This window comes from Lissotriton helveticus, chromosome 3_1 (assembly GCF_964261635.1).
Source record: "Lissotriton helveticus chromosome 3_1, aLisHel1.1, whole genome shotgun sequence".
NCBI classification, from domain to species: Eukaryota; Metazoa; Chordata; class Amphibia; order Caudata; family Salamandridae; genus Lissotriton; species Lissotriton helveticus.
The window spans coordinates 245,954,985-245,978,259 of NC_136061.1; the positions used below are offsets into that span (position 1 = coordinate 245,954,985).

At 44.4% G+C, this 23,275-nt stretch overlaps 1 protein-coding gene across 4 annotated transcripts in view; it reads left to right on the forward strand.

Annotated features, from left to right (window-relative positions):
- Positions 1 to 23,275, forward strand: part of AKAP1 (A-kinase anchoring protein 1) — a 536,294-nt gene that overhangs the window by 242,759 nt on the left and 270,260 nt on the right. For all 4 annotated transcript variants that reach the window (XM_078679722.1, XM_078679723.1, XM_078679726.1 and 1 more), the window contains one exon: positions 5,076 to 5,197. In XM_078679722.1, the coding sequence (XP_078535848.1) occupies positions 5,076 to 5,197 (122 nt within the window). The remainder of the gene's footprint in view (positions 1 to 5,075; positions 5,198 to 23,275) is intronic.

Here is a 23,275-nt window from a genome sequence, read left to right on the forward strand (position 1 = left end):
TGCCCCAAGTCAGTATGGGTACAGAAAGGGGCTTGGGACCATTGAACAGTGCCTCAACCTTCTCTTAATTGTGGCCAAATACAAGTATGCTAAAGGAGTCCCCGCCCACTTGGTGTTTATGGACTTGTCAAGTGCCTTTCTAGAACAGAGCTGTGGTCCATTTGAGAGAATACGGGCGTCGACAAGGGTATAGTTTAATTTTTAAGACTTCTCCATGACCTTACAGCTACAGTTAGGTATGGTAGTTCTGGTGAATACATAGAATTGTTCACTATTATGCGGGGGGTGCGCCAAGGATGCGTGCTTGCTCCAATTCTTTTTCTCCTCTTCACAAATGATCTGAACTCTGGTATCAGTTAGGGCAGACGTGCCTTGTGTGGAGAAAAAGCCTGTTCCAGCACTCCTATATGCTGACGATGCGGTACTCCTGGCAAGGCGGGCAACGGCCTCAAGAGGCTTATTTTTTAGTTATGTCAGTTTCATGAAAGAGCTGGGCTTGGAGATTAATTTAAAGAAAACCTTTCCTATGGTTTGCGGACCCAGAAATACAAAAAAGTGCACCCTCAATATTGCTGGCAAAATATTAGATGGGGTTAGTTCCTTTCCTGGGACTGTGCTTTGTCTACCTGTACTAAAAATAGGACAATGAGCTTTAACCCACGCTGTTGGTAATACTTCCTCGCTTGCCATGTTCATCGGCAAAAAACCCATTGCGCTGATATTTTATTAATTTATTTCACTTCTAAAGCGCACTTTCACCTCAGAAAGGCATCCTGGCGCTGACAGACTCGTATCGAAGAAGGGGCAAACTGATAACAGGCTAGGGCTTTGGGAAAAGCCAAGTTTTCAAGTGCCTTCTAAATGCAAGGTCGGTGGCCTACCTCAGTTCAATCGGAAGAGAATTCTAAAGTTTCGCCGTGGCCATGCCAAACAATCTACCTCCTGCTCTAGATCTCCTAAACCAAAATATGGTCACCAACCTGGCCGAGGAGGAGCGTAGATTGCAGACCGGCGCATGCCACAAGAACTTCCTTTGTAAATGAGCAGGGCCCAACCCATGAAGAGCTTTAAAGGCCAGACAGAGAGACTTGAATTGCACCCTCTGTCTCACTGGGAGCCAGTGCAGCAGAGCCAAAGCCCTTCAAGAAGAAGATCTTGTTGGCCACCCCAGGGCTAATTTTGCATCTGCAGACTGTATTCTCTGGAGTCTATCCATGAGATAGCTTGGAGACTCCAACAGTAAGGAGTTGCAGTAATCTAACCTACTGAGCACAGTACAGGAGATCTATAAACGGAAATGCTTGCCAATTTTGTCACATGGAATGGGTATTTGGGGATATAGGGATGCCCTTGCAGTGCAGATGGAAGAGAATAGATTCTGTTACCGGTTACTAGGTGTCCCTCCACCCCACATTTTTCAGTTCATTTAGAGTTAGGCTTGCATATGTTCAAGACCGATCAATGCCGCACCGTTGGCTCTTTGGTGTTCTATTTGGTGTAAGAAAGAAGCCGAACTTAATCAGGCAGTCATTAGAGATTGTTTATCTTGTGAGCATGATTCGGCCATCCCGTGGTTAAAGTATATCAAAGTGAGTTTCTCTGTGCTGGGATGTGCACACCTGTTTGAGCACCCTGAGACAATTGTGAAGAAAGACCGAAAATGGGTCCAGGACTGTTTTTTAAAGCATAAACAAGCTACTAGGGAACTAACGGAAGTGGCTAAACCAGCAGTCCGAGATTATTGCATCATTCAAAAGGTGCCAACTACTGCCCAATACTTCTTATACCTGATTAATGTGTATGAGAGAACACTGCTGGCAAGGTTCAGGTTAGTCTCCTTCCGTTGACAAATTTGTTTTCCCCTTGGCCAGTATTCTTCGGATTCCATTTGTGTTTGTCCATGTGATGAGCATTCAAGCCAAACCATTTTAAACTTTCTTTTTTGTCTATTTTACTTGCCCCGTACACAAGGAAATTTTTATTACCCCTATTACGTAGACATACATTTTCTGAGTGTAAAGCCGCCCTATTTTACCTGCTACAATTCTATGACCACTGTGTATGCCACACAGTTGCTAGCTTCTTGAAGTGTGTTTTAACCAAAAGGAGCATGTTCTGATGAAAGTTTTAATTTCCATTCTATAAAGTTTTGTGTGTCTTGTATTGTAAAGTGTAAGCTTGTCCCTTGCATCTTACTTTAAAGTTAATAAAATGCGTAAACCGTAATTTTTCCATCTTGAATGTAACAACTTGTGGGATTGATGTCACTCTGTCCCTGATGTGATTCAGTGGCCCATGCCAGGAATTAAATTTACTGTACATGTGCGTTAAGGGCTATTTATGGCTTTCTTGCTCAGGAAATCAGTGGGCCCTGTCTGGAAGGTTACCGAATGACCCCTAGAATTTATAACAATCATTTGCAATGCAATAGGTCTCGCATTTGCGATAGTTTAAGCTATTGACATTGTAAATGATAATGCCTTTTATTTGTGTTTTTAAAAGCATAGAATAGAAAATGTTATTTCTAATGCGGATTGCTCAAACTCTCGCAAATGTGAGACTACTTTCATAATGGCCTCACCCCCAGCCGTAAATTAAATAAAGCTCGAAATTAAATAAGTGCGGCCACTAAACTAAAAGCAGACCGCGCTGCTAATTAAAAAATAAATAAATTAATAATAACAAAATTAAAGTGGGCAGCGTGCTGCAACGGCGTTTGTGGAAAAGGGGAAGTTCATTAAAGGAAATAGTGCTCACCAACTAGATAAAGCAGACCTTGTAACACCACAAGTAAAAAGACCAGTCCTTATGGGATGTTAAAAAATTCAGACAAGGCGGTACCAAGGAGAGACTAGTAGGCCTATTCATGAATGAAAAGCAAAGATTTTGAAATGACTGGAACAGAACCCAATTGAAAAGATGGGCGGGAAATGGGTGGAGCTTTATTCCATACCTCAATCCAGCATGCCTCGCAGAGCAGGCTGTGCTCTGCCCAGGCTTGATCTAAAAATGAATAGCCATAGAATGTAAGGAGCTATAATAGTGGTATACATTAATTAGCCTGAATTGACATTAGATGTAATACACCAGAATTGTCTCTTGCAGTAATGAAAATGAAATGCTTCAGGCAGTGTGGACAGGGAGTAATGAATATTAATATCCTGTAACAGTAATGAGCCTCATTGTGATCATTGCTGGTCCCAAGCAGTAAGAAATACATGTGATTGGTAAGTGATATGGCTTCCTAGACCTAGTCAGTAACAAGTGTCCATGACCCCAGGAATTAATAAGCATCAGTGGCTCATGCGCTTAGACATCTGGGTTGCAAAGCAGTACTTCTGTGACCCTTATTAGTAAATCGTTAAGGTGCCTAATAGTAAAGACAGTCAGTGGTGTCCTACAGTAATAAACATGAATCTCCATAATATTGAATGGTGTGAATGATCTTCAGTAGTACTTGCATTAGTGACCCTTCATGGTTTAAAGCAGCTGTGATAATCGCTGGGCCGACAAACTACTAAACGTCAATGGCCCAGGCATGGTCTTGGCATGAATTGGGGGGAGGGATTCCTTTTCACTTTTGTGACTGGGCATGCTAACTAGCCGCTGTCCTAGGGTCTTATCAGCATCTGCTAGCAGGTCTTCTTGGGGTGGCAGTCCTGTTCCTCCTCTGTGCTCAAAAGAATGAGGGTGAAGGAGGACCGGTGCAGCTCCGGCCACCCCCTACACCCTTCTTTGCCCAGATCCTTGGGAAAGGTGTTGATTGATGAATAAGGGAACCCGGAGAACCTTCCTCCCAGGAAAAGTCGGGGGAACAACAAATACTTTCTCACCGTTGGAAGTGCGATGTTCAAAAAGACATTCTCAACCTAGGCACACTAGCATTATATACGATTGAAGGATGTGTTCAGCAATGGTTAGCTGCAGGGTGGGTCTGCAGTCAACCCCCCACTACACATAGCTACACATAGCTCAAGGCCATGCCAAAACATGCATTCATTCAGCACCTCACCTACTGCACACTCTCCACATATAGCACAACCACCAGTAAAACACTTTTACCTTCCCATCCTAAACAATATAGTTAGTATGAAGTTATAGTTCGCTTTAATCATAACACCTTCATATATGTTTACAAAACTGCTCATTTCACTTACACTATAGATTTAGTTATGTCTACTAAATAAAACTGACCACCTCCCCCTTACAATACTTAGTTAGGGTTGGCTCCGCAAAACTATTAGTTGCACGTCTGCCATTCAAACATTAACTCACACACCAAATGTAATGTTTATTAAGTCACCATATTTGTATTAATAAAGTACTTTGCACCACATCTAGACATTTTAACACTGATCCTGCTATAGACATTGTTCATAATGGTACAATAATATATGCTGTCACTCGGTAGGCCATTTGTGAAATTCAGTTAAATCAAAGGTTGGGACCAAGAGTGTTGCATTTGATGTTTGAGCCTACATTTACATGGCTGTTAAGCAGCCTCTTTTTTTCTGTTATTTTAAATTAACTCGTGTGTGTGTGTGTGTGTGTGTGTGTGTATATATAAAGTCTATTGTGATAGTTTTACATCTTTATAGCCGGTGCTATGAGAGGAGAGAGCTATACATGTTTGTGTGGTAATCAAATATGATAGGTAAAGTTTCATCTACACAGAGAATTAAGTAGGATTTTCCACACCACACTATATTTGCTTGGTAATTAAGTGTCCATATCCTAAATCCGATGTCCAACTATTGTGCATACACATTAGAAATGCATATTTATTTTTAGAAAATTGCAGTCTGGCTTTTTTCACTGTCCGATGACCCAACCATAGGGACTGCTTGAGTTTTTCCATAATAAAACTGTGATTGTAAACCATTTTAAGTAACTTGCCACATTTAGTGGTGAGAAGGTGAAAGGCTCCAATAGCCGTTTAGGATGCCACCTTAATGGATGTTCCCTAGTCAATACTTTTAAAGTAGCTGATCTATGTGGTAGCCTACTGCACCTTTTTAACTTTTTGTAATCTTTTTGCATAAGTGTCTCTACTCACTAATTTGCTTTTTCCACAGGTTCCCAGCTGCAGGTAGACAAAGCCCTGAACCAGATTGGAAAGAAGTTTAAAGAACTTAATTTAACCAACATTTATGCTCCCCCTCCACTGGCTTTACCGTCTCTTCCTATGACCTCTTGGGTAATTGTGAGACTTTCTGTATTTAGTGTTCATTGTTCTTTGTCTTGATTTGATGCTAGTGACCTAAACACCTGTTAAATTGTTTAGGGAAAAATTAACTATTTTTAATAAATCTATCCTTTGCACTATGAACATATTGTAGATTAACTTGATGTGCCTTATTCCGCCATCCAGCAGGTTGCTTTTGTTTTTTTGCACGTCAGAGGTGGAGTCCTTCGTTGACCCCCATGTGAGGTCAAATGTAAGACTACTGCTCCAAAATATAGTTGCTATCTTTAGATTTTCATTTCAGCAGGTGGGTTTCGAATCTGCAACAAGGGTTTGTCTTGACAGTCAGAGTAGAGGTGAGGTGATGCGGTTTGGAGGAGGCTGTTCAGACTTGAATTATGAATGATGTGATTATACCAAGTAAAGGCATGGAGAAACTGGGATAGAATCACCAAAAACTGAAGTGGCCATGTTTTTCTAATTAGGCTGACTGTAAGAGGGTTGAGAATGTATACTTGGGGCAATTCTATAAACCCTGTTTCTTGTAGTGTAACTCATATAAAAAGTATACAGGATCTGCTCGTCAAGACAACATTGTAGGAATGTTTTCAGACTAATTCTGATCACCCCCACCGGGAATGTTGGCCTTTTGTACCAACTAGCTCACAGTGCTTACTAAGGAGAGAATAGTTCCTGGCAACCATCGAACATGACCACCCTGATCCTTCAGGACTGTGGAAACAATTTACTACCTTTCGCTCAGTCACTCGTGCTTACTTAGTCTATCTCAGAGAGATACACAGAATAAACCGGCTGGGCTTTTTCAATAAGCGTTTATTGAACAGTTGTTCTGGTGTAGAATAGATGTGCTACAACAATCGTTAGACAGAATAAAATATAAATGATTAACAGTGCTATAAAGCTAAATGGATGGTATAGTACTACCATCTTACTATATAAACATGAATACTTTCAAGTATATAAAACACATGATAAAAGATGTGTACTCCTATGATGCCTCCCTAACTGGATGTACCTAAGTGTACCTAGCATGTGTGTAGGTGATAATCGAGGAATCCCTCTAGGATTTAGTCAACCCCATTACCTGAAGTGATACAAAAGGGGATGATGGACGGAGCGTTTGAGCAAAGCAAACACTCACCCCCAGTCAACTGATCTGGGTTTAATCCATCACCATTCTTTAGCCCACTCAGCCACCCCATTTCAGACATGGCCATATGCAAATCAGTCTGACCCTGTGCCTCATGGGAACAGTCCAGCCCGAACTGCCAAGCCATGTCTTCCATGGACCGGAAACAAGCATCCTGGGACCGGTTTCGGATTCATAATCTTCATCAGCCAGGCTATCTTGAATCCAGTGGCCAAGTGAGCAAGGGACTCACGTCTGAGCATACCCTGCCACACTTAGGGCGAACGAAGCGATACAAAAGGGGATGATGGACGGAGCGTTTGAGCAAATCAAACAATCACCCCCAGTCAACTGATCTGGGTTTAATCCATCACCATTCTTTAGCCCACTCAGCCATGGCCATGTCTACCGACACGTGTTTCGCCCTATGTGGCAGATGGCGCCAGGGTTTTCTCAAGCTTAAACCGGTTCATCAATCTTACACTCAAGTCGCAACGATAAACATTTCAATGCAAAAGTTGAACATCCAAAATTTTTTAAGAAAAGATCCTCAGTAGTCCTCTGTTTAATCCGTTTTGCCAAAAATCCCGCTATGGCCCTGTGATGGGCAGTGGACTGGCTCTCTTAAAGGCTGTCACCAGTGGAAAATCGGCGGGTTTGAGGTGAGATCTTATATTTTTCTCCACTTAGCGTTACCATCTTCAGAGTTTTGTCCTTTGAATGCCATCTTGACATTATTAATTATGCTGGGAAGAAGAGACTTTTTTATGTTGTATCAGGTGCAGAGCTTCCAATAAGGAAGTAGGACTCCTCCACTTCGTTCCCTATAATTAATGTGGCTGGTGTCAGTGGCTCTCTTCAATAAACATGGAGCAGAGACAAGTGTTCTGGTAGTGTGTGCTTTAAAGAATAAGAATCTACCCACTTATAAGATGAGTTATTATCCACATTCTGCCACATAACTTCCTCCTGATAAGGGTCATCGGTAGGATTTAGTTATCCCCAAAGATATCAGAATCATATTCTTTCACCTCCTCTTCTATGCCTGCCTCTTCTCTGACACTTACTACTTGTCTTTACAACTGCACAATACACAATTGGAAATTCATATAAAAACTGGTTTCCAGAACAGTGTTCAAAAGAGTTGTAGAAGGTGCAAAGAGTTTGTCCATCAAGGTCACTCCATAGATCTTGGTGGAGCCAAAACATACCATTATTGTAGCTACCAAGACCATGCATAAAGCAGATCTTTAACACCTAACTTTAAAGGCTGCTTTTTTATAGCTATCCCTTAATGCAGGGTTAGTAAGATATAGGACTTACTCATCCTAGAACCATGCCTACAAATGCACAGGGCCGTCAGGATTGTATGAAAATCAACTCCCAATTTATCTCAAAGGCAGAGTGACATTATATGAAAATTAATCTATTCAGCTGCCAATGTTTTCTTCAATGGCTGAGAACATAAGCAGGGAGAGCATCCCATGCATTATATTTAAGATGAGCAATTATTTAATATTTACAAGAAACTAGATAATTTAAGTAGGACAGACGTTTTTTGTGACATGTACAGCATAAGGCAAGGATCTTGCAATAGCTCAATGAACCATAGCAAGATGGATTGTGCAGATCTTTCATATTTGCTGTTCTGGAGTGGGAAATACCTTTAATCAGAGACCAAGAGCATCTTCCACAAAGTGAATGGGCAATATTGGCAGACTTGGCTGATGTCTTCATTAATTCTATGCTTTGCAGCTACTTGCTCAACAGAACACACATTTTGTGAGATATGTGGTGTGGCTGTACACCAGAAAATAGAGACCCAAATGGGTCAGAAGGTTAAACTTTTTTTGAAAACACCCATGCTTTACTTTTATCTTAACAGTGGATTGATCCAGCTATATAATATATGCACATGGTAATGTAGTTGGTTTAATAATACTATAAAGAAATCTGAAGTAATCCAGGTTTTGAATTGATGTCATAAGCGGTCAGAATAACCTCTCACACCCCCTAATATAAAAAAGACAAAGTAAAGTCTTTGGGACCCAACCACTAGATGGTGGGATAATGAACAGCATATGATTATAGAGCAGTTTCAAAATGCAAAACTATTGTTGCAGGTAAGTAATCAGTGTAATTATTTCTAAACTCCTTTTGCAATTGTTCCCTTCCATATATACACGCACACATGTATTGCCTTGGTATTTACTATAGAATTGCATTATATATCTGGAATAATATCCAATCTGAATATTTTTTTAGCAGTAATAATTTTGATACTATCAAATAACTATACGCAGGTTCACTGGAATTATGTGACGGGGAGGATCTAATCATGTGGCAATGTTTACTAAATTATGCAGCAAGTGAAGGCAAATTATGTAGCACATTTTGTGATTGTATTACCTCATTATTTTGTTATTTGTTACACATGTGGACACTATCTGTGCAAAGGTCTCACCTCATTAATACCAGTTTGACACTCAAATACAGCAATAAGCAACAAAGCTGAGCAGTATGCCTTAGAGTAGGGCCTAGCACTGTGCAGCAACACATATAGCTGCGTCTTTAGTAACTTTTAATCCATCTCAGCTAGAAAAATTTGTTAGTTAAAATCGCTTAATTAAGCAGCAGATGATACATTACGTGGCAAAGGCGGCAAATCCATGATTATGATGATAAACTCCACAGTCTCATAATTGAAGTGGGCTGGACTACATGTAGCCTTTCTTCAGTTTGTAGTCTGTAAAAGCAGATCTAACCCTTTCCACTTGTCAAATGCCTATTATTAATTGATTTCCTCCCCTGTACTCTCGTCAATCGTGATTGCAGATGGATCGATTGTGAACTGTGAAGGTTGTCATCCCATACACTGCATCTAAATCTCTTGCAGCATTGTCTGCATGCTGACTCATTTGGAGGGAATAGTAACTCATGCCCAGTAAATAATGGTGTAGACAGTTATTTTACTTAAATTTATCCTTTTTCTTCCATTAAGTTTTCTTTTTTGTATTTTTTAATTTGAGTCATTTTTAACATGCAGGATTGACGTGCACTCACTTGGAAAAATTGCCAGCATTAAAAGTTTGTTTGAATAATTCTAGTTATGTTTATTACACATTTACAGTTTCACACTGTCATAGAATTCTAAGTTAGCCACATTACATTTTCTGAAAATTTCTAGAAGTATTATGACACCTGAAAAACCTCTTTCATCGATGGTAAGCTCTATGACGTCTGTAACTGGTAAAGAATATCAGTTTTTTGTTTGAAATCAGTTTTCCCCATCATTAATGCTTATAATCTGTGATCCCGATCTTTAAATATTCTATTTGCTGCTAATTCATAGATTTTCTCTAAAATTGCTTTCCAGTGGATCACTAAATTAATAAATGAAATGTCACCTCTAATAGCCATTAATTTCCTCCTCTAATCATTGTCACATGAACACAGTTTAAACCGTATTCCCAGGGGCATCCACATTAACCTCTGTATCAACTTAAGCTTTACATCAGATCCTGCCTTATGCATTCTAGACAAAAATGCAGCCAGGTGTATTTATTTTTCCCACTTCCATGCTTTAGACTAAAGCAAGGTTTGTCCCATAAAAGATCTTTTTTTAAATTGGCTAAATTTTTGTGAAAATTGGAGGTTGAATGCATGGGTCTTTCAAATCCCTGTAACCCAAGAATGCTGAGAGAAGGGAGTCTGCTTTCCCCAAAAACTTCACGCAGGGAAATACATTTCCCAGGTATGTACTTGCTTATATTTTTCAGTTAAATAACGTTTCTTTGGTAATTTTATAAGAAACATTGTTTATCCTTAGTTGTTATACATGTACTATCAACCTTCAATTGCCACTCAAATTACCATTTTTCTGGCACCTGTCCATGCCCTAACCAGCCTTAGTTGGCTGTTTTTGTTGCAATTATGCCCTTCTTTTGTCTTTTACTTTTTAATCCTAAACTCTTTAGCAGCTACATGAATGTTTTGCTTCAGAAACTGTTTCCCTTTCATACTCCTCTTTTTTCCAGCCCTATATTTCTTCCCTACCTAGAACTTGGAGCTTCTGTGCTTTAGGGGTTTTGGGTCTCTGCTTTCTTTACTGTCCTGTTATCATAAGGTCCAGGGAATCTGTCCTATTTTTTTCATTCCACTGATTCTCCAGTGTCCAGACAGTAGCCTTAGAGATAGCAAATGTTTTGAGCTATTTGGAAGGTCCTTATTTTTTTTATCAAGGTTGAGTGGGGCTAGAGTTTTGAAGCACATGAGGTTTGTCGGGTGACGAAAACATTGGCAAATGAACTAGTTTAGAGGTGAAGTGAGGACTTTTCAGATAAGTTCAATGACTGAAGTATAAGATGGTTTCGAAATTCAAATGTGTTTTTTAAACTGTAAAGGAAGTGTGGGCCTGTAGAAGTGTGTGTGAGAGTAGGGATGACCGTGTACAAGAGTGGTAGTACAACAAAGCTAGGGAGTAAATTAGTATATACAGAATTATTGGAAACTTTTAGAACTGGGAAAATTAGGTGGTGGTTCAAAGACATGGCACACACAATATATATGGGGCCCGGAGGTGTGACACATGAGGATGTATGAAAAAAAGTTTAATGGCTGTAAAAAGGGTTTTTGAATTTAATATGCAAGAAATTGGGTGGGGAGGAAGTACAGAAAATGGGAGTCTGGTATGATAGACCTGCTGAGAGTGAAAGGGAGCTTCTGAGTTGGTGATTTTTCTCTGTAAAGCCTCATCCATGTACCAGTAATAACTGAATGGCAATGCATGAATAGGTTGCCAAGTACCTGAATTTCTGTTCAGTTTAAATAATTATCCAGACTTTGTGTAGTGACCCTTCTGTGGTTGGCACTTCTGTGGTTGACACTTTACCCATTTGTGTACTTACTTTGGAGGAAAGTTAGTAGCAATTTAGTGCCTCTCAGGATGACCTTAAGGACCAGTTGATCTAATTTACATTTGAAATTAGTTTGTCTCTGAATCTCTGTACTCAAAAAACCATGAGTGCCTTCACCATCACAGCCTCTCCACCAGCTATAATGTTTCTGAACCCCGTTTGAGGAGCCTGATCAGAATTTACAACCAGCAGAAGCATATGCTGTCTCAGTGGCTGTTACATCGCAAATTGTATTTGTCATACTGTGTGTCAAATCTCTGGTCTATGAAAAGAAAGCTCTAGACCCATCTTTCCCTCCCCTTTGTGTTTGCCTTCATCCTACTTGCTTGGAAAGTGCAATGAGTTTATAAATGTCTGAAGTAAAACTGGTAGCCTGAGATTGTCCCTAGTCAGTCGACAAGTAGCTTTAATTTTAACTCCCCTCCCGATGACAGTCAGGCCTGCCTTACCTTCCACTTAAAGAGTCTCCTGTATCAATGAGTAAGAAGGTGGGCACGCCTCAGAGCCATCTATTTTACACAGACTGTGGATGGAGTTTGATACAAGGCAAAAGTCACTTTTCATTCCTCCCCAAATTGGGAAAATCTCCATAAAGCCCCCTCTTCCACAGCACTAACTTTTGAGTAACAGTTGGTTTTGGAGTCCCCTCCAGCTCCTAGCATAAGAAACACAAGGACAGGGGCACCAGCCTTCTCTATGTTCCACTTCCACCACCTCATGTCAGATGTAACAAATGAATTTAAACGGACACTGCAAAAGCCATGAGTGTCCTTCAGATTCCTAAGGCGTCCCTTCAGAGACAATGATACAGGGAAGGCTACAAAGCCACAAACCCAGGCCCTACCACCCTCATACCAGAAACAGCAGTTATACCACCAGTAGGTGGACAATGGTACACCGCGGTGCTTGTAGGGCTACAATACCAGGGGCAGGGGCAAATGTGCCTCTACCTCAAAACATTGACTCTTCTTTTCCTCCCTACCAAACACACAACACCTATTTGAAAGAGACAGCAGAATTTCTTTCCCCGTTAGCAGGTAATCACATCAGACAAGTGGGTGTTGGCAGGTTCACCACTGCTGCTACCTACATAACATCCCAACCCACACCTTCTGCAGTGACCATCTCACCCTTCTGAAGCAAGAGGTACAAGTGCTCCTACAAAAAGGGACCAGAGATCTGTACCCCTCAGCAACAGTGCAAGGGTATTTGCTATTTAGTTCCTTATTCCTAAGAGGGGCAGCTCCCTCAGACCCATAAACGGCAAAACATTGTCTCTGAAAGCTTCCACGGTGCAGGGTGTCATCCCTCTGCTTCAACAAGGCTATTCTCCAGTATTGGATCTTTTGTAGATTCACATGCTTGAAACTTCCCAGTTGTCATGGTGGGAGTCCCACGGTAACATAAGAAATAGCAGTAATACAACCTTACTATAGACCTCCATTGAACAGAAAACTCACTTAAATAACTTGTCAGCCTCATTTTAGAACATCCAAACTTCAGCCAGTCATAGCTGAGACCTCAGAATTCCCTTTCCCCACAGAGCCACCATACCTCCGATTTCTTACCGCACTTCAAGTGATTGGGAGTCTCCCTGAGCTACTCAGTTGCAGTATTTTCTTCTCAACTTTTGACCTTCAGTCTCCGCTTTAGCTGCTCTCAACATATTTCTTGGACTTTATACTTTTGATCTTCCTGCTTTTGAGATGCCATAGCCTAAAAAAGGACAGTTTAGGCCCTGCAAGACCTGTGGGAAGTGTAGGCTATTCTCTGAAGACCCTCACAAACAGTGTCTGTATTGCCTCTACCCTGCCCACGAACCCATGGAATGCAAATATTGCTGCACTTTTTCAGCTAAAACACTCACAGATAGGGAGGGTAGGCTGTTACTCTGGCAACAGAAGAAAAAGACTGCTTAAGATTTGGAGTCTGAACCTGAGGAAAAGGCCCATTCTTCCTCAAAGAAAAGACAGGATTGCAGTCCCTCTTTACATCATGGAGACTCTAAGAGATCTAAATTCCAGGACAAATCTTAACCAAAACACCCCAGGAAATCTCAGTCTTCAAAACCCTCTACAGCTCCTGCATCTGCCTCGGACTCCTCTCAGGGACCAATTTTCTCAGCTGTCGACGGGGTCGAAGATTTAACTCTTCTCAAGAAAAACAGAGGTTCCTGCACCATAGACCGCTTAGTCTACGACGACGGTTAAGACGTCAACAGGAGCTTCGACGAAAGTAACAGCAAAGTCGCCGCCGACTAGGCCTTCACAGTCGGTGAGAATTTCACTGTTGATTAGCGGTACGTCGACAGTACCAGCGACGACGTCCCCACAGATGAAAGCTGTCCATGCACTGTCGACTGTACACAGACTATTGCATCGATGGTTCCACTGTTAATGCGACTGTCGACGGAGGAAAGAATCAGTCTCCTTCAGCACAGGCAAATTCAGGATTACTCAAAGATATCTCCTTTACCTCCTGCTCGCCTTCTGGACCTCCAAGGGTCGGAGGATGAAGGCATGTTTGGCCCTGCATACAGTCTGTTACAGTTAAGGGTCAAGTGCCAAGATTCTGATGATGACCTTGAAGGCAATGATCCATCTTATCTGGCAGGGGAATTTTCATTTGAGGAAAGAGGCACATCCATCATGCAGAGGCAAGATTCCTTCCAGAAACACTATCTTTACGATGACAGAGGAACGGCATCATCATTTCAGGGAACCATCAATGAACGTTCCAATGTCTCTGGTGTCTGATCTCCGGCACATGCTTAACGATTATTACAAGCGTTTACTGGACACAAATGCTCCTCAGAGGCCTTTACCTCCTCAAGAGGTACCCACTATTCTTCCGGGGCAAAGTACTCCCAAATCCACAAGGGAGAAGACCCTTCCTCCTCCTATAGTCATCACGGAGGGTACTCTGGATGTTCAGATTGAAGAAGGTGAGATTCAAACAGACACAGATGCCCATGATGAATGGGATGACTACATAGCCCCTATTGCTTTCTATGGCAAGAAATGCCAAAGTTGATGTTGACAGCTGCCTCCGTTCCAGCGGTTATTCCAAAACTGGACAAAAAATATAAGGCTCTTGATGACTCTCCTGCATGCCTCATTGGTCACCCGAGGTCAGACTCTGTGATCATGCAAGCAGCACAGAGAAGAGCCAAGAATCCAGCATCTCCCTGCACTGCCCCACCGGATAAGGAAGGTCGTCGCCTCAACAATATTGGGAAGAGGTTCTCGGCTTTGGTTGCTACCTCCATTAGAGCCTCTAATGCCATGGCCATTTTGGGTAGATGACCAGCAGATGTGGTCGGACATCTCAACACTGTTTGAGTATCTAACGGATAATAAAAAGAAAGCGGCAAAAGATATTCTTTTGGAGGGAGAAAGAGCATCTTCAGAGCTGATTGAGATAGCTATGGACGTTTAACCACAGCATTTCGACAGATGGCAGGAGCGGCGGTCCTGCGTTGCCAGGGATGGTTAAAGGCAATCACCTTTTGTCCTGAGGTTCAGGCCAAGGACTTAGATATGTCTTTTAATGGGGGTGCTTATTTGGTAAGCTCATAGATGAGGAGTTACAATCTTTCAAGGAGGACACGAATACAGTCAAAGCCTTAGGCAATCTCCAGCAGCGCCTCTAAGTCCTTTTGGGCCAGAGGTCCAGGGCAATTCTTATCCTGCCGACAAATTTCAGGAGCGGTACCAACCATATCCACAGACTACCTATCCGCCATACAACCAGTCTTTTCATCCCAAAACCGTTCAGACTTATTCGAGACCGGCTGGACGCAAGAGGCAGCAATCTGCTGGAAAGTCCCAAGACTCTGTTAGGAGACAATGAAGATCATCAGGCCCCTGCTACCATAGTCCCAGAACAAGATCACGTCTTCTCCGCATCCTTCCTGAAATGGAATTCCATTTATTCAGACAGATGGGATCTAGATATTTTCCAACATGGCAACACACTGGAATTCATTCAGCATCCTCCAAATGTTCCACCTCGCAAAGTTCTGCTCCTTCACCTTCCAGATCTCAAGAAGGAAACAGTCACTTCTTCTCAAGCAAGCCATAGAGGAAGTACCCCTTAAGCACAACCGGGTGTTTTCTTCCCACTTCTTTCTCATCATATGAAAAAATGGGAAATGGAGGCAGGTCATGGACCTTAAAATTTTGAACAAGTTCATAGTCAATCTTTCAGGGTGCTCTCTCGAGGAGATTCTTCTTCTAATGGAGAAATGGAATTTTCTGATGTCTCTCTCCTCGAAGCCTATTTTCATATTCCCATTCACCCTCAACATCTAAAATTTCTCAGGTTCAAGGTGGCAGGGCGCCATGATCAATTCAAAGTGCTCCCTTGTGGTTTAAAGCCCGCTTCCACGGTGTTCACAAAGTGCATGGCACCGATAGCAGCCTTCTTAAGACTTTCAGGTCCCAAAGTATTCCCATACCCGGACAATTGGCTCATAAATGCTTTCTTTCCAAGCGGGAGAAATTTCAACGAGAGCCTGCCGGATTCTCTTCCAGCCTCTAAGTCTTCGCATCAATCTGGAAAAATCATCCATTATTCCGGCCAAATCGTTGGTCTCTATAGGTGCACGTCTCCTCACAGAACTGGGCAAAGCCTTTCCCACTCAGGAAAGAATAATGCACATTATAGAATAGGAAAGGACAAAAATTTAATAAAGCGCACTGATACCTGTGGGTGTCTAGGTGCTGAGTGGATAGAGAGAAAAAGATAGGCACGGATCTGCCAACTATGTTGAAAAAAGCAGTCTTCAGCAGCTTTCTAAACATCTCAAAAGATTCCGCAATAGAAATGCAGGGGGGCAGGATATTCCAGAGTTTGGCGGCCGCCACAGAGGAGTGTCTGCCCCTTCTGCCCCTGTGGAATTTAGGAGAGATCATTTTTCTCTGGTAAGAGGATCCCTGGGTCCTCCCGGGGGTGGACCATTGGAACATGGTTTTCAGCTGTGGCTAGCTTTTGCTGTGCAAGGCCTTATAGACCGTACTAAGGACTTTGAAGGAGATGCGCTTCCTAATGGGGAGCCAATGCAGTAGGCGGATCCCCTCCCTAGCTGATTGATGCTTAGGAATATTGAGGATCAGCCTGGCTGCCGCGTTCTGCATTACCCGAAGCCTGCTCAGGGAGCCCACTTGATGTTGAGGTACACTGCATTGCAGTAATCAAGCCGGAAAGTGACTAGTGCAGTGATGGTGGTGATGGTGGTGATGGTGCTGGTGGTGCTGGTGGTCCGATGCAGTTCAGATGGAATATACAGAAGCATCTTTCTGAGGGTTTTCAAGATGTAGAAACAGGTGCTAGCAGTGAGGCTGACCTAAGCATCAAAGGTCAGACCTTCATCAAAAGTGACCCCCAGGTTTTTAACTGTCCTAGCCGGGACCGGGAGAGGACCACGGTCTGCCGGCCACCAGGCGTTCGAACAGATAGAATTCTGCGGATCAAAGACTAGAATCTCAGTTTTCTCGCGTTAATCTTAAGGTAATTGTTCTTCATCCAGCCAATAGTGCTGCCATGCAGTGGTTAAATTTTCTGCGACCAATTGCAAATCATTGGAGATGGAAACAATGATTTGCATATCGTTCGCATAGATCACCTGGAACCCAAAAGAGCTCACCAACTCAGCTAGAGGGGTCACGTAAATATTAATGAGGGTGGGGCTTTGCGATGAACCCTGGGGAACCCCACAAGGTAGGCTAAAAGCCTTAGCTCTGAAACTTCCGAAGCTAACTATGTTCGTTCTCCCTGTCATAAAGGAGTGGAGAAGCTGCAAGACCTTTCCAGAAACTCCCACTTCCTGCAAGCGTTAACCCATACGTATCAGAGAAACAGTATCGAAAGCAGCCGACAGATCAAGCATAATCAGCACCGCCGATCCACCCAGATCTACCTGCATGCGGATGTGGTCAGTGGCAGCAATGAGGGCGGATTCTGTGCTGTGATCCGCGCGGAAACCATTTTGAGATTGGTCTAGGATCTCTTGTGATTCAGCATAATTCATCAACTCAATGTTGATTAATTACTCAAAGATTTTTGCGGGGGTGGAGAAGGGAGATGGGGCAAAAGTTCTTCAGTTACAATGGATTCAGCGTTAGATTTATTTAGAGGAGTTGAGGAACCATAGCCTCCTTCCAGGTATCCGGGTAGCTGCCGGATAGGAGAACGTTATTAAACACCCTACACAGGAAGTCTGCATCGGGGTTGAGAACCAGCTTGTGTGAGGGGCATACAGGGGTCCGAAGGTGAGCCGGATTTAAGGCCCATAAGGAGGTTGTGGGTTTGTTGTACAGTGATCTGTAGGAAGTCGTTAACCGCTACCGCGTTTTCCTGCTGTACGCTGGAATTTTTAAAAATGCGCGGTTTGTGACAAAGCCAGCTCGTCATCCGCGTAGCGCAGGTAACGCGCATGACGAGCTGGCTTTGTCATCCGCATCGAAGGGGTTAATAGCGAAAGGAGCATACGTTCTGTGATTCTGAATGACCTCCTCAACATCCGGTTCTTCAATTTCTGTATAACTGATCTCCTGAAAGATTTTAAGGACCTTGTCATGGAAAGAAGTGGCTATTCTGTCACAGAAGTCTTGAGTCGCACAGCAGCTGTGTCCCTAGTGGCTCAGATCTCCTTAATGGCCTTGAATAGCATGCTCGAGGAATTGTCTGCTGTGCGGATCTTTTTGGTGAGGAAGTAGGATTTGGCTTGGAAGATGGCAAGTTTGTACTTCTGTAACAGATTTCTGCTTCGCTTTTTCTCTAGCACAAGGGTCCATGTTCCATCTATGTCCCTGTCTACGGCACTCCCTTCTGAGAGCTAGAAGTTCTTCTGAGAAGCATGGTGCTGCTGGTTTAGCTCTTCTGAAGACTCACTTTTTAAAAGGGGCAGCAGTGTCAAGGGCTTCATTCATCAAGTTGCGGATCCCCTCCACCATGGGATGAACAGTCTGTGCCTCCCGGACCTGGCTGAGGCCAAGGCAGCGTCCCATTTGGGGGCTGAAAGTTTGTTCAATCACCAACATCAAATGCACCCAGGGGTGATGCTTTCCATCACAGTGATGAGGAGTGTAGGACAGACTTTGAACTCAATCAGTCATTGATCCACCCAGCTAAGCGAACATTCTCGATCACTAGATTATTATGGTTGGTGAAAATGCTGGTTATGGTATGGCCACCGGTGTGGGTGGGTGGATTTAACAAGTTGCGCAAGTCCCAGAGATGACAATAGTTCTAGGAGGTGTACTGAGTCATTGTCCGGTTTGTTTTCGAGATGATAGTTAAAATCTCCTTGCATGATGAGATGAGTAATGGTGACGAATGGTTCCAGTGTTTTGTACCATGATTCAGTAAACCTAGTTCTGGGACCTGGTGGGCCTACTCCACCCCTTACATTGTTTGATAATGTTTTTGAAAGTTTGCATGAGGGGCGTTTGCCTGCTTGTCCATGGGAATGGGAGTTGGGATTGTTATGCATTTATGTTTAAAGGGGGGGGGGGGTTGCAGATTTCACAGTCCAGTCATTGATAAAGTGTGGATCCGTCCCCACCCCTGCTGGCAGAGTCTGGGGACAGTGGACCGACAGATCTTAATGTGAAACACTTATGTTTGGTGTGTAGCAATCAGTGTGCATCATAAGATAAGTTCCTGGAATATAAGAGCAATGAATACTATGTCAAGACGGTATAAAATTCAGTCCTCCTTAAATAGAAGGGGAGACCATATTGCACTACTACAAGAGTCCCATTTGACTGGGCGCGAGGGAGAGGAGCTCCGGCAAAGATGGATGGGTCAATTACATTACTCATCGTACTCCTCCTTTGCTAGAGGAGTTTTGATTTGGGTCAGAGCTGGGGTCCCATTTCAATGTACAGGGGAGGCAGTAGACCCCGAGGGGCGATATGTGGAGATAAGGGGCAGGCTAGATGGTCGTGACATAACAATTGTGAGTATCTATGGTCCCAACATAGAGCTAGGGAGGTTCTTATCCAAGCTCACTGGTGTTTTGGCAATATATCTACCAGGGTCTCTTATTGTTAGGGAGGGGGGCACTTTAACTGTATTGCGGACCCTCAGAGGGATCGGTCGCACCCACCGTGAGAGACTCTCCTGTAACTAAAGTGTCCAGGGCATTTCCGGGGTGGCTAGACAGATGGGACATGGTCGACTCCTGGGGGTGGCTTAATCCAGAGGGCAGAGATTATTCTTTCTACTCGTCGGTCCACGACTTACATGTTAGGCTCAATACCTTTTTGTGTTCCCCGGATATACATGCTCAGATCCAAGCAGTGAAATATTTTAACATGTACCCTACCCTATCCGATCATAATCCAACTACTCCACTTAAGGTGGGGACAGATGCGTCCGATGTTACCAACGTGGAAATTCAAACCCAAGTCACTTGAAGATCCGGTTTTCCGAGAGGAGAGAAGGTAGTGCATAGGAAGTTATTTGCGAGCACGACTATATCTGTACTGATGGCATGGGACGCCTTTAAGGTGGTGTTAATGGGCAAATGCATGGCGACCTCCATAGGAGTGAGACGCACTTTACAAGCTGACCTTGAGACGGCAGACAGGGCATTGCGAGAGCTAGAGAAACGTAGAGCTGGGAGTCTAGAGTTTGTTACTGACTTATTGGGTGCTAAGGAGGAAGTAGCCAAACAAACCGAGAGCCTGTGCAGTTTCTATTACAAGAAGTACATGGAGCGCACGCATGCGGAGAGGGACAGAAACGATCCCCTGCTGGCTTGGCTTGCCAATCCAGCTCGGAGGGGTACCCCGGTCTTGACAGTGGAGGACTTGGAAGAGCATGTATTGTATAAACAGGAGGACATTAACAGAAGATTCCTAGAAGTCTACACCATGCTATATAGCATGGTGTAGGAGTACTTGAATGCAATGTCACTTTCTGCTTTGGATTCAGAGGAGGCTGAGAGCGTAGGAGCCCCCATTAATACACAGGAGAGAAGGATCTTACTAAAGGTAAAACGCCTGGGAGGGATAGGATCCCCGTAGAGCTATACGCGGTGTATGCCAAAGAATCGGCACCCAGATCGGAGGAAATATGAGGCAACCCTACAGGAAGGCAAACTTCCGGGATCCTCCAGAGAAGCATTGATTGTCCCACTTCTGAAACCTGGTAGGAACCCCACGGAATGTGATGCTTACATGCCATTGTCAATGTTAAATTTAGATTTTAAAATACTAAGGGCCAGATGTACGACCATTCTAAACTGTGACTTGCAATTTGCGCTCAGAGACACTGATTGAAATTCCCAATGGGGTCGCAAAATGCGAGGCTCATGAATATGAATGAACCACTCTCAATTTGCGACCCCATTGGGAATGGCAGGCCCTCCCAGGGATGGTGGACTGCTGGGCTCAGCAGACCTCCATGTCTGGGACTGCTTTTCAATAAAGCAGCTTTTTTTTAAAAATGCGGCCCGTTTTACTTAAAGGAAAACTGGATTTGTTTAAAAAAGAAAAATTAAACATTTTAGTTTAATTTTTTGAGAGCCGGCAGTGGTCCCTGGAACCACTGCTTGCCCCTAAAAAAATAACAAATTCCCCTGCATTTGCAAAGGGGACAGGGACCCCTTCCCTTTTGCGAGTGCATTACCACCCTCTTGAAGAGACACCACATGACTAGTAGCATGGCTGCAGTCCAATCACCATTGCAATGTACATGGCACGACACTGAGGTGGCGGAGTGCAGACCACAACCGGAAAGTAGCAGGTCACACTCTGACACAACCACCTGCACAAACAACCCCTGACGTCAACAGAACATCTGTGTACAAACCATGCCCAAGAGTCACAACTCGACAAATAGCACAAGTTACCAAAGTCTGCAACATCTCAGCACCGTGGAAGCACAGAACTGACAGGCACACCGCATGAAAGGGACCAGTAGCTGACAAATCTGAGCCGCAGGAGAAAATCAACCACGGTGCAGAATACTCGCATAAGTAGAAGTGCACCTCGACATTGAACCCAGGACACAACTGGTGCCGTAAATCTGCACGACCTTGCAAATCACATCTGGCACAGAAGGAAACTGTGACATGACCATGTACAAGTACAACCTGTAACCTGCAAATGTTTTATTCACACATGCTGCGTTTTGGGCATTTTGTACTGTCCCATGATTGCCAGGGACGGCCACAATGTCACGTGCTCATGAGAAGTAATTGTCAATGATGGTGTTCCTACGGGCTATTCCTACCGCAGCTGCAGTGGGATGTGGGCCACCTACCCAATCGTCCCCATCATCGTCCGGTCCTTCTGGAACTGGGATCCATGAGGCATTGGTGCGTACACAGATGTAGTGCAATACTCAACATGCAATGATCATCTTGCACACTATGTCGGGCTTTCCACCTGTGCTGTCCAGGCACCTGAAACGTGACTTTAACACGCCAAATGATGCCCCTGGTGCGTATGTGGGCCGCATTGTACTGCCTCTGGGCAGGTGTGCTCTGGTCTCAGAGGGGTGTCATCATCCAAGGGCGGAGTGCATATCCTTGATCATCTGTGACAGTGCAGGGAGAAAAGCGTCAATACTTGGTTCAGCAGCATGTGATGGCAGGGCCAATAATACAGTGGCGCCTGTGCTGGCTGTGTGTGGGGTGAGTGTAAGCCAGCCCTCGGAGTAGCTGGTGCTGGCAACAACTTCAACAGTCATCACGCATTCAGAAATGCAATGTCAGAACAACAAGGGGGGGATGACTTGAGTCACACAGGGTTCGTGGCCCTGCGTGCACAGCGGCCGACATGAACCCACCACCATGGGAAGCTGACCTGCGGGAGACTGGGGTAGCAGGTTGGGCAGAGCAGGTTTCCGTAGAGGTAAAAGGAGCTTGTCGCGGAGTGTCTCGGTGGACCCCAAGGACATGATGCAGAGGGCACCTGCCTATGTGTCCGGCAACATGAAGGACATGAATGCCACACTCATGCCAGACACCAAGTCCGTACCTGCCCGTTGATGATGACAACCCCCAGGTCACAGGCTCAGACACCAACAATGTTCCGCAGGAGGCTGACAGTCACTCACGGGACACAGGGTTAGTGGCACCAGGTGTCACCGGCTTGCGTTGAATAGGGTTAGTGGCACCACTTGTCGCCGGCTTGCATTGAACAGGGTTAGTGGCACCACGTGTTGTTGGCCTGCCATATGGAATTATGCCTCACGCCGCCATAGACTTGGGGCACCTGCCATTCAGGACTCAGGACACAGTTCCACATGTGGGACCAACTGCGAGGAAGTGGACGCCGGTGGAGTATGTCAGTGAGGAATGAGTGGGCCAGCGTCGTGGGGGCCAGCGATTGGTCTGCGGAGGCTGCAGAGGTTGCAGGACTGGGGCTTGGAACTTGACCCGGCACGTGGTGGGCCCTCTTTGACACATGACGGTGTCGGCAGGTGAGCAGTGCGGCCTTGTGGGAGCTGGGTCTGGGTATCTGCGTCCTGTGGTGCAGCAGTCACACATGGTCACAGGCCCCGCTGCTCATGGCTCGGCCTTGTGGCGGACTGCGAGGCACCGCCCTGTCGGTGACTGCCTTTCCGGGAGAGAACCAGGCACTGTGCCACTGGGTTTTTGTCCACACCCCTGCACAGCCTTGGCGTACTCGGGGACCACCCACTATGCTCATGCATACGGGGGGGACGCAGCAAGCGACATTCCACTATCTGAGCCCTGGCCTGGTGTGACATGGTTGCGTCCACTGTTCACTACTCTCCAGTCACCAACAGTTGTGGTCTGCATGGACATATGTGGTTTGCATACCCATGTCTGTCCTGCACATCCATGCCTCACTTGTCGTGTACATTCTTATTCACAGGTCACTTGCATCCTTCGCACATGGTTGTGTGGCTGTGGTGCCATGATATAGCTGTATGGTGTGCAGGGGTAGCCCAGGTTCACCATGCAGTAGTGTTGTGTCTGGTAGGTGGGCATGTTGATTGCCATGTTGTATGTGGTTTGGTCACGTGTGCATTCCCACAGTT